The sequence below is a fragment of the Glycine soja genome, chromosome 18, assembly GCF_004193775.1.
Source record: "Glycine soja cultivar W05 chromosome 18, ASM419377v2, whole genome shotgun sequence".
Classification (NCBI taxonomy): domain Eukaryota; kingdom Viridiplantae; phylum Streptophyta; class Magnoliopsida; order Fabales; family Fabaceae; genus Glycine; species Glycine soja.
The window spans coordinates 41,388,096-41,400,647 of NC_041019.1; the positions used below are offsets into that span (position 1 = coordinate 41,388,096).

A 12,552-nucleotide genomic window follows, 5' to 3' on the forward strand; every position below is an offset into this window, starting at 1 on the left:
ATTCCTAAGACTCCTCTGGATAAAAAGGTGGTTATTCTACCAAAGCAAAGCCAGAAGTAAGAAACAGAGAGACATTGCGTTTGTTAGCTCCGAATTGATCAATGGCTCAGTCATATTCGTGGCTCTTCCTGGCGACTTGTGCCACCCTCTTCCTTCTGATTTCGTCGGCGACAACAGCGGACGCAGGAGGAGCAGGAACAGCACCAGGGATGGAAATGACGTGGATGCCCTCCATCTCCATGGAAGGAGCTGAAGAAGAGTTCATGTTGGACAACGAGATCAACCGGCGCATGTTAGCGAGCACAAGGTACATAAGCTACTGTGCGATCCATAGGGGCAGTGTCCCCTGTTCTCACCGCGGAGCCTCCTACTACCATTGCCAACCTGGCGCTCAGGCCAACCCTTACCATCGTGGCTGCAGTGCCATTACAAGGTGCAGGCACTAAGCTAAATTATTATATTCTATTTTTATTTTTTTAAAAAAATTGGCATTGGGATAATTGCATTGTACACATCAAGATATTATTGCATGGTTATTAATTAACTCCTTATTATTATGTAGTATAATGTATTGGCCGATTGCTGATATATAATTAAAATAATGATTCAGTGTCTGTGTCACTCATTCATCATTTTTTTTCTTCTTTTCGTTTGCTTTTTTTATTTATCAATAAATATTAATTATTAACTTGTTAGCGGAAGAGATTTTTTAATCCACTATTTTTTTTTTCTTTTTCATTTCGTTCTCATCCTTTAGTTTTTTAAATTTATTGGATGGTTAATTCTTTGCTTTACTACGTGCTACCTGAGCATGATGTTTTGTTTGTTGAGAGATTTTGCTAATGAAAATACTCATTCCGATTTCAAATTATACGATGTTTTGGAGAAAAAAATATATATTTCCAAATATGTCATTTTATAAAATTAATGTCACATTAAATACTTTTTTGTAAGATTATCCTTAATTAACACCTACGGGAAGTAATGTATGGGAAGAATAAAAGAGTTAATTGTATTCCATAATACTTTGATAAAAAAGGAGAAGTATTACTTTGTTTTTAGAAAAAAAAAAATCATGATGCTTTTTTCTTTCCATGCTTATGGAGTTGTTGGAGTTGTTTGAAATTGATGCATGGTAAATAACAATTGAATTTTAAGTGTGATCTTTTAAAATGAGTGAATTAAGATGAAAGAAACATGTAATACACCAAAAGTTATTGATTTAACATTTGAATTTCTTGGTTCGATCTCCTACTAAACATAAAATAATAATTAGAGGTATCACTTTAGTTAAAAAAAATAGGCTGATGCATTGGGGAGAAAGACTACGCCTAATCTTCTTCCTTATCATAATAAGAATTAAAAAAGAAACATATGTAACACTCACCCTTAATTGTTTGTTTTATATATTTAAACGGAAACAATCAATAACGTACATAATAGTAACAATTAATAATATTAAATGTTGGCCAACTTAGGAAATTTGTAGCTTATAATTCCTTGTTGGGTGAAGGAGTATAGGCGCGGACAATAGACTAGAATTAGGCAATTGCGGGCACCATCCAATTAATCTTTGGCTTTTACTTGAAGGATTTTTCTTTGATAGGATACAGACAAAAGAGAATTAATTGAATTTATTGAAAAGGAATATTAATTTCCCTTGGTGATGTGATGTCATTTCCCCCTTTGCAAAAAGTCTCAGGAGAATACTACACACTTGCTTTTCTCTTGTATTTTCTCCTATGATCCCAGATTTCTGGTTGATGCTCATTAAGACAAGTATGACATTTTTATACACTGTCATGATGAAGGGGTAGGACTTGATAATACATGTAGGGGAAGGTTTCTGTAAAGTTGAGTGCAAATATGCACAATCTACTTCTTGTAACATCTATTTACTAACTTGTACACTCCTTGTGCTGAGTTAGTTTCTTCTTCATTCCCATAATAAAATTTCTTTGCCAACCAAAAAAAAACTCAGAACAGTAATCGCTGTAGTTTATTAATTTGGAGGCTATTCTTTCTTTTGGTTTGGCTTTTTTTTACAGACATTTTGCTAGCAAGATTTCAGATTAACAACAAAACCAATATTCATGACATACATAATTCAAAGAACATCGGTTTAAGTTTGAGTGATCAAAAGTACCACGAATAGCTACCCCTTCTAGTGTTGTTAGCTCATAGGTGTCGTTATCTATCATTTATATACATTATCTCTACACATATTTTTACTCAATGTAGAATTTGATTTTTTTCTAATACATTCCCTTACATATCATCTCTAGACAAATATTAGTTCTTAATTTATTAATTTTTTACAGCAAAAAAGGTTCAAATCCAAAATCTATCCTTTTTTCTAATACATTCCCTTACATATCATCTCTAGACAAATATTAGTTCTTAATTTATTAATTTTTTACAGCAAAAAAGGTTCAAATCCAAAATCTATCCTTTTTCACTTTTTCCTTCAACTATCAAGGCAACCTTATCACTCATAAAGCTTTATATACATTATGTTTTCATTGTATTTAGTCAATATGAGACTTGCTTGAATTTTTCTCAATGTAATGTATTGAGGACAATAAATAACTTGATTTTTCTTTCCTATTTTAATTTTTTTTATTGCAATATGCGATTTTTTTTCTTGTTATATTATTTGTAAATGAAATCAACAACACACTATTTTTCATTAGAATGGTTCACATAGGTTAAATTAGTCTGTTTTAGGATTGCCACAAACAAAAAATGTGTTGTAGACAGAAAAAATAGTATAAGTTTTTAGGTTCACATTCCATTTGTAGTCTAGAGTCTAGATCTTTACCTTTGGGCTCAAGTGGCACAATTTCAAATTATGAAAGGGCAATTTTATTTTGTGTCTCTTTTTCTCTGGGTACTCTCTTTGCATTTTTGTATTATTTTTTCAAATATTTGTTTTTCGGAAACCAATTTTTGAAATATATTTAATACATTCTACAAACTAAATTTTGAAAGTGTTAGGTGTTAATTTAATATCCAAAAGATGATGTTTTGAATTGGAATTAAATTTTACCTTTCTAAAACATATGGCACGAACCAAAGGCATGCATGAAGGATATTTTATAGTCTTGTAGCCATGCCATTGTCATCGCAAACAGACCCCAATTAGAAAATACCAACTCCTCCCTTCAAGTTTAATGGCTCTTGTAGGTGACACTGCTTGTGCTTCTGCCGAAACTCTTTCAGCACATCTGCAATCGCTATTGGAATCTCATTCCTTCCCTTCTTGCTTTTGCACCAATCTATAATCATTTAAAAAAAAGGGTGAACACCCAAAATTAGTCATCCCAAAGTGTGAGAGTAGCAATGAGAATGGATAGAATCGGTACAGATAGGAGCTTCCTGCTATCCGCTTGCAAGGAAAAATCCATGTCCGCTACCCGTTGGGTATCTGATTGAAAATTATACACAGATTTTTTTATACCCACAGTATCCATGGATACTTCAAATAAAATAATTTTTTTTTTAAAAAAAAATGTGATTCTCATCATCAAGAAATAACTAGTGAATTAAAAACCAAAAGAAAAAAAATATAAAATAATTAAACATGATGAAGTGAGTATCTCTTAAGCATAAGTAAACATAAATCCAAAGTATAAGTACAAACATATTACAATTTCTCAAAAAACATAAGTTCAAAGAAAAGCATAAGTACAAATAAATTAAAAATACAAAATTTAATAATTTCCACAAGTCTTGGGAGGAAGTGAGGAACAAATAGGCTGCGTGATGAGATGTGAAAATTAGATTTAGGATTTGCTTCCTTAATTTGATTTATGGTACTTGCGTAATTTCATGGGTAGCGGATACCCACAGTACGGGTACTATGATACTCGTAAGGAGTGGGTAATAAAAGGATTGATAGGCTTAGATGGTCCATTTCTAGTTTTATTGTGAAAATAAATAGATTTTGGGTCCACACTAGATAGCTCTTTAGCCCTTGGTCCAATCTGATTTAAACAGTCCCACACAAAAATGAGGATAAACATAATATAAATGAAAAGAAAATGTAGTGAGATTAGACCCCTAGGCCAATTTAGAGGGACTTTTACCCAAAGGTGTAATTTTTTTTTTTTTTTTCATATGGGTCGATTTCAAATTATTTTTGCAAATGAAATAAGTCGTAATAGATATTATAACTTTTAAGTTAGAAATCGTAACATTTGTTACGATTTTTTTTTAACTAAAGTTGTAAAAAAATTTTACGAGTTTAGTTTTTTTATTTACCACTTCAAAGTCGTAAATGTTTTTTTTTAATTTTATAATTTTAAAGTTATAAGTTATTTTCTTTTTTTATATTTTACGACTTTGAAGTCGTAATCCTTTTTTTTTTACTATGATTTTTTAATTACTTGTATTTTCTTTTCTTTTACTTTCAATTTTTTTAAAATTGTAAATAATTTTATTTATTTAATTATTTAATAAATATTTTTAATTTTACTTTTTATTAGTTTTATTTAATATCTTGTATATTTTTTATGGTTTTATTTAATATGTTATATATTTTTTAATATTTTTTTATTTAAAATATTTTATATATTTTTTTAATATTGTTTTATTCATTATATTCTGTATATTTAAATTTAGATATTTTTTTAATAATGTTATTGAATTTGATTTTGTTTTGTAAATGAAATAAAAAGCTAATATAATGATATTTAATATATATTTTTATTTATTTTAAATACTTAAATTTTAAAAAAAATATTATAATATTTTGTTACTAATATTAACTTATAATTTATGAATTATTATTATTTATTTTGTATAAAGGAATTTACTATTAACAAAATCTAATAATTTAGTCATCAAAGTAGTTGTTAAATTGAAAACAACATAATACATTAATACAAAATGAACAATACAAATTAAGGAGAAACATAAAAAGTCTAAACTATATTAGTCATCTATTTGTTTGTATGGACAGTTACTATGATTATGTCCTTCACTTCTACACAATGAGCATTTCTTAAGCTTATTTGAAATTGGTTCATCCATTTCATTATGTATACGAGTAGTGACTGGGCTTCCTGATGTCTGTCGTCGTTTAGTAGGACCAAGCTTAAAATATGGACCTAAATATTGAGGCTATTTGTTTTCACTTCCAAGGGAATGAAAGTGATATTGATAAACTTTGAAAATGTTTTCCAACTTATATACAAGATCAACAAAGTCATCATAATTTAAATTACAAAAAGCACATGATGCAATCGCATGCGAGCAAGGAATTCGAAGTGTTTGAAATTCTCCACAATCACATGACCATTCGTTCAATTTGACAGTGCATGTCATTGCTCGTCGACCAAGCCGCATATTTTCAATTTCTTGAACCTCAAACTCCCATGTTTCTTAAACATGCATGCGAACATAATGCGAGGTAGCAATGTGTTGATTTTCTTGCATCATTACATATACGTCTTTAGAGTACCTATGTCCTGCCTTTATCATATTCATGATTTTCATGCCATTATTAACAAATGAATCATTTATTTTATTAAATGTTTCATTGATTAAGACAGTAATAGGTAATGCTCGGGCTCCTTTCAAAACAAAATTCATACATTCAACAAGGTTGATAGTCATATGACCATATTGTTTCCTTCATCGTAGGCCTAAGTTCATTTACTCTTGGGAATTTGGTCCAACCAATCTGCTGCTTGTGGAAACTCTACTCTCATTGCGAGCAACTTTGCCTCAAATCATGGTTTCCTCATCTCATATCCTATGACAAAAGATAAAACAATGAGTAATAAATATGGTAAAGACTTAATAAAGCAAGAATTTGATGCATGAAATGGTTAGAAGCATACTCATATTGATGTCTTGTGTTTTTAAGTCAACATTTTTAAACTGTTTGTTGAAATTTGATGCAATGTGGTGAATGCAAAATATGTGACGGTAAAATGTATGTGTTGTCGTTCTTGTGGACTCCTTATGACACACCAGAAATAAGATCATTAATTAATAATGTTGAGGTATCATTAATGATTGTTTGTACAAAAGTCTATCTCATATGTTTTGTAATTGTGGAATGACATCCAACAGACACGGTCATGAGATAATTTGGACTGCGACAAATTATTCTAGATGACCCGCCAAACTTAAATCAACACCACGACATAGATATAAGAGAGGGAGAACATATATTTTTTGCCTCACCATCATCGTCATTGGATTGCTAAATGGAATAATTGGAATGATTATATTGTTCACGGTGAAATAAACCAAGGTCTTTTGCATGAAAATTCAGAATACATGCAATGGTATATACGTCAAACTAGACGATATATATCGCGTGAGGGGACACTACATACTGAGGTTGTAAGTTTAATTTAGAAGTTTAATAAATTATTGCTATTATTATTTCTAACTTCGTAAATCTTAATTCATAGTATTATCCTGGTCATCACCAACATCAATCATATGTTGAACCTAGCATACCTCCCGTTCATGTTTCTGGATATATGCCCCAACATCATCAATCACAAGCACAATATCAATCAACAAGCTTCTCTGGATACATGCTTCAAGGATGTCAACAAAGTTTTCAACTATTAGGGTTTTCATCATATATGCCTCAATACTCATCTCAAGTTCCTTCTACCTCAAATGTTTTTTATTGAGTCTCACAAAGGTTTGGCACCACTTTCAACACTCCGTCATCTGCATATAATCTGCCACCATCGAGCTCTTGTTATGGTCTATTATTACCTACTCAAATGCATGACATGAGTCATGAAGATGAGGAGGAAGATGATGATAATAATAATACCAAAAATAACGATGATGATGATGACAACGGTAACAATCACCTGCAAATCCAGTGCAACAAGATGAGAGACTTCGTCGCATATTTAGAAGAACTCGTTGTGGGACATCATCTCATTATTATTATTTTTGTTAAAAAAACATGTAATTTTCATTTAAATGTCTTGGATTTTTAAATTAAAGTGTTTTAAAATTTAAATTTTTTAAAATTTAAGTATTTTGTATTATTTATTTTACTTACAAAACAAATCAAATTCAATAACATTATTAAAAAATTATCTAAATTTTAAATATACAAAATATATTAAATAAAACAATATTAAAAAAACATATAAAATATTTTAAATAAAAAAATGTTAAAAAAATATATAGCATATTAAATAAAACCATAAAAAATATAGAAGATATTAAATAAAACTAATAACAAGTAAAATAAAAAATATTTAATTAATAATTAAATAAATAAAATTATTTACAATTTTTTTAAAAAAAATTGAAAGCAAAAGAAAAGAAAATACAAGCAATTAAAAAAGCCTAAAACACATGAAAAAAATAGAAAAAAAGGATTATGACTTAAAAGTCATAAAATATAAAAAAAAACTTGCGACTTCAAAATGATACAATAAAAAAAAAAACATTTACGACTTTGAAGTTGTAAATAAAAAAAATAATAAACTGAAATCGTAAAAAATTTTACAATTTTAATTAAAAATATAATAAGTTATAACAGATGTTACGACTTTTAACTCAAAAGTCATAATACTATTATGACTTATCCTATTTTCAAAAATAATTTGAAATCGATCCCTATATGAAAAACTCGAAAAAAGATTACATCCTTATAGTAAAAGTCCCCAATTTAGACAAAAATAGAATAAAATAATAATAATAAAAAAAACATACTATTAAATTTAGACTTACATCACAACTCAATTTTACAAAATCAACTTTTATAATAAAGATTGCTCAAGCTTTGTAAATTCTAATTAAGCCATATCTTTAATTAATGGGGATTATACCTACCTCCTCTCACCTATCTCAATGAAGCTGCATGAGATCTCAAATTAAGACAGGTTAGAATGTTTGCAATCAAGACAACTAAACTTATATTCCTTTCACACCTAGGACTATGGGCCTGGAGTGTGTCAATACCGGTGACCCAACAACAATGGTTCCATCCCCTAGGCTCTAACAATTATCACAATGAAGGTGCAAGCATGAGACTGCAAAATAAGGCGACTCAACGATATTTGCAATTAAGGTAACTTAACACACACCCTCACGCCTTAAGTTACTAGCCTGGAGCGAGCTAATGTTGGTGACTCAATAACAATAACTAGAATATAAGCTATGATATTTTATTAAATTTGAGCTTAAAACCTAACTCAACTCCATAAAGATGCATGAGGCTGCAAATTAAAGTGGTTCAGGATGTTCACAATTAAGATGGCTTAAAACTGAGTTAAGGATAATTAGTGGATCAGCTATTTATGATACTGAAGCAGTTTTGTGCGATAACTTAAAAGTCACTCTATCTCAAAATTAAATAGAGGACATCACTGTCAAGTGTGCTAATTAATAGAAATTCTCTTATATATTATTTCTCTTCCTCCAACCAGTTAAGATTTTTATTATGAAGCTAAAATAGTCGCGATATCATAAGAAAAATGTTGAATCTTTTTGGCCGTGGATGTTTTAAATTTTGAACGTCTTATACAGACGTTTGCAGCCAACAAAATCAAGAACTGAAATTTCGTTTGGCTTCTTTTCACGAAAAATAGTGACATGATGTTGCAATTTAATTTAGGTAAGGTCGACAATTATGCTTTCGTTACATTATTTATCTGCTTCTCCTCACCCACCTATCAATCCTTGTTTAGCAATTTTATGTCCAAAATGTGTTTTCTTTATCTTATTCAAACAAACAAAAAATAATTAACTTTTAAATATTATTCTCAAACCGAAATCATTTTTTTTTTCAAAAAAATTGTAGCACTAATTTTTTTTAGAACAATTGAACTAAGATGTAAATTAAACCAATCATTAGCAACTTGCCAACTTTTATAGAACTTTATTTTAATAAGCGTGCTTTGAGAACTTGACTTTATATTTTATACACTTGTCAAATAGTTGTATTTTCCTTTTTGTCATGGCATCATGTTTAGATATAGATGCTGGAACTCAATACAATGAATCAATATAATACGGTGAGCATAAGAATGTTATAACCTAGCTTGTACCTAACCGAACAAGAAAGGGAAAAAGAAAACTTCCAGAAATTAGCATATTCGAAACAGACAACCTCAAGAAGGAAATACGACTGCATGTGATCATTTTTTTTAAATTTCTTTCTTTCTTTCCGTTTTTAGGGGATAATTACTACAATATGTGAACTGAACTTATTTTAATTAAGAAAAACTCATTTTAAAGCTATACAAATAGGATGGATTTAGAAACTAAGTCATATGGATGGAAAAATAAGACTAAAAAATATTTTGAAACTGCTCAATATCTGCTAGTTTTATTTTTCTTAATTATTGGCAATTGATTAATATTATATGTTAAAATTGCAGGTATTGTACGTGTATCTATACCTTTTGTCATTATGTCATTGGTTGATTCATATTTTAAAAGTCATATATAAAAAAAGGTTCTAGATTTTTCATAACACTAAGTAGTAGTATATTAAATCAATGCAAGCTAAAACTAGCTGTGTAATTAGCAATTTAAGTACTAGTCTAAAGAGAACGGGCGATTTATGGCTATGGTTCTGAGTTTGTTGTTGCGTTACCTGACTAACCTCTTTTAACTTGTATGGGTTAGAATAATTATATTTATTCTGAATAATAATAATAATAATAATAATAATAATAATAATAATAATAATAATAATAATAATAATAAAGAACTAAAGTTTTGATATTGAAAAATTAATATTCAATATCCGTGGAAAAATGTCCCCCTTTTACTATCACACAAATTCTAATAAAATGAGAATTGAGTATATATCAAATATGGAAAGGGGGAGTTTTTTTACGAAAAAAATGTAATAAAAAAATATTTACCTAAATAATACAACCCAAAAAACATTTACCCTAATAATACAACCCAAAAAATATTTACAACAATGATACACTTTACTGTAGTAAGTGAGAAATCAGTTTCTCCTAAAATAATTTTTCACTTGCTTTATATTGTTTCATAGTAGATAAGAAATTGATTCTCCAAGAATTAATTACTTATCAATGCTTTGTTTTTTATACACGTTTAGAAATTGGTTCCCTCGATTCGTGCGAAATCAATTTCTAAACGTCCTTTTATTTTCTTTTTAAGGTCAGTTATGAAATAAGTTATTTGGATTCACGAATTGATTTGGGTAACCGATTTCATAACTGATTTTTTAAATGTTTTTTTTATTATTTCTTTCATTTTTTTATTTCTTTAAATTATTTTTTTGTATTTTTTAACATATTGTTTGGGTAAAAATTTATTTTTCTTGTATTTTTTGTGTAAAAAACTCTTTCCTTATAACTCTATATATACTCATCCTTGTTTCATCCATAATTTTTCTCGCTTTCTGTCCTTCACAAGATTCAAATTATCATCTGTCATTAATCTTAATATAATTACTTTCCCCTCAATAGCATCTTTAATGGAAATTTTAAACTAAAGGAAATAAATTACATTAAAAGTTATTGCAAATTTTATATTTCAAATCAATAGCATTTATAATGGAAATTTTAAATTAAAGGAAATAAATTGCATTAAAAGTTATTGCATATTTTTATGTTTCAAACGAAATATTATGAATTATGTTATAAGAAGTAATAATGGTAAAGAATCAATCGTATAATTTATCTAAAAAAATCGATTGTATAATTAATTTCAGCCAACGACATTTTTAATTAATTCTAAATATTCTACTTCAATTGTTCTATCTTTAAAGTTGGATCATAAAGCAAAATATCTCATTAACTTCTCGAACATAAAATATTTGGAATGCCCAAATAAAATTAGAATATTTTGAAAGGAAATATTCAGATATTATTCTAAAATTTGGTACTAGCTAGACTAAATAATCTAATTTGGCCAATGACAACATTTTCTTTAAACTCAACCTTGTTTTTTTTTAGGGTTAATTAAGTTTTTATTCCTCTGACTTTTTAAATTTTTGAACCCTAAATTATTATTTTTTAAATATTTGGTCCTTAAAAATATTTTTTTCGTTATTATAAATAATTCCTACTTAAGTGGTCACGAATATCATCATAGATAATAGATGAGGAGGATGAACTGCTCATGGATGGTTAATGTAGTTCATGGTGCTTGGAGCGTTAGGGTTCAATAATGACTTTTTTTTTTTTTTACATTTTAATAACATAATATTCTAATTATTTACCTAAATGTAATAAAACTTACGTGACATATATATGACATACACCTGACATCTAACTTGTTTCATAACATTTCATTATTTAATAGAGGATATCAATGACATGAACTACTTTTAATAACAACAAATTTTTTAGGAATTAATTTTTTTTTTAAAAATAGTTTAGGGATAAAAAATTTAAAACCCCATGACTAAAAACTTAATTAACTTTTTTATTGGTCAACTATAATAAACTCAAGCTTGTGACACTTTAAAGAGGTTTCTGATGTTACTAAACACAACTATATATTAATTGAGTCATTGTTTTTTACTTTTCAATTTTTTTTATGAAAAAACATCATATTACTCTGCTGTAATTTTAAAAATAATGAATGATAATAAGGTATCCCAAAAATATAAACAATATAATTATCTAAATATTTAGATACCTCATTTAACCTATGTTAATATTAAAGGAGGAAAATAACTTTTTTTTTTTTAGTTTGAAACATTTCCCTAATTTATTGAGTGAACAAAAATGATAATAGCAGAAACAATTAAAAATATCCTTTTTTTAATAATCCAAATAAAGGGTTAAAGTGCAAGTAAAGAGTTTTTACACAAAAAGTAAAAAAAATATTTACCCAAATAATATATTAAAAAAATACAATTTTTTTAAAGAAATATTTTTTTAAAAAAATTAAAAAACATAAAAAACCAATTATGAAAATAAAAGGACATTTATGATTTCTAAACGTGTATAAAAAAAATAAAACAGTAATTAAGAAATCCGTTCCGAAAAACCAATTTCTTAACAATTATGTATATATGAGAATTCGCTATAGTAAAATATATTATTAGGATAAATATTTTTTGTATTGTATTATTTGAATAAATATTTTTTTTTTTATTTTGGGGTAAAAAAACTCTGAAAAGGGTTGTTAATATATAGGAAAATGAAGTTCACTATATATAGACACACACTAGTGTCGTGATCAGGTATCTCATCGCAATGAATATATAAGACTGAGAACTAAGCCTATGGTCGTGATCTTTTTGAGTATCAAACAAAGATTAGTGACCTTCAATTTTCTGTACATATTACTAAAAACATAATTACTAGTATAGTCTATCATTATTCATTAAATAACTTTATTAAATATACCCTTTGATACAAGTTACGGATGGAGATGCAAATTAAGATAATTACACAACACTTATAAAGCTGATTTTCATGTTATTTTCTGGCATGCATATATATATATATATATATATATATATATATATCACATACAAATAAATCAAAAGAAAAGATAATGATTTCCCATCAAACGCATGCATGGACATTAATTAATTTGATCATCAGAAGCAATTAA

At 27.8% G+C, this 12,552-nt stretch overlaps 1 protein-coding gene across 1 annotated transcript; it reads left to right on the plus strand.

Annotated features, from left to right (window-relative positions):
- Positions 1 to 625, plus strand: LOC114394471 (protein RALF-like 33). Its single transcript, XM_028356055.1, has one exon. The coding sequence runs from the start codon at positions 102 to 104 to the stop codon at positions 444 to 446; it is 345 nt and encodes a 114-aa protein (XP_028211856.1). The 5' UTR covers positions 1 to 101; the 3' UTR covers positions 447 to 625.
- The last annotated feature ends 11,927 nt before the right edge of the window (positions 626 to 12,552 follow it).

What these genes read in the sequence shown, in the direction of transcription:
- LOC114394471 (XM_028356055.1), top strand. Translation starts at nt 102, where the DNA reads ATGGCTCAGTCATATTCGTGGCTCTTCCTGGCGACTTGTGCCACCCTC.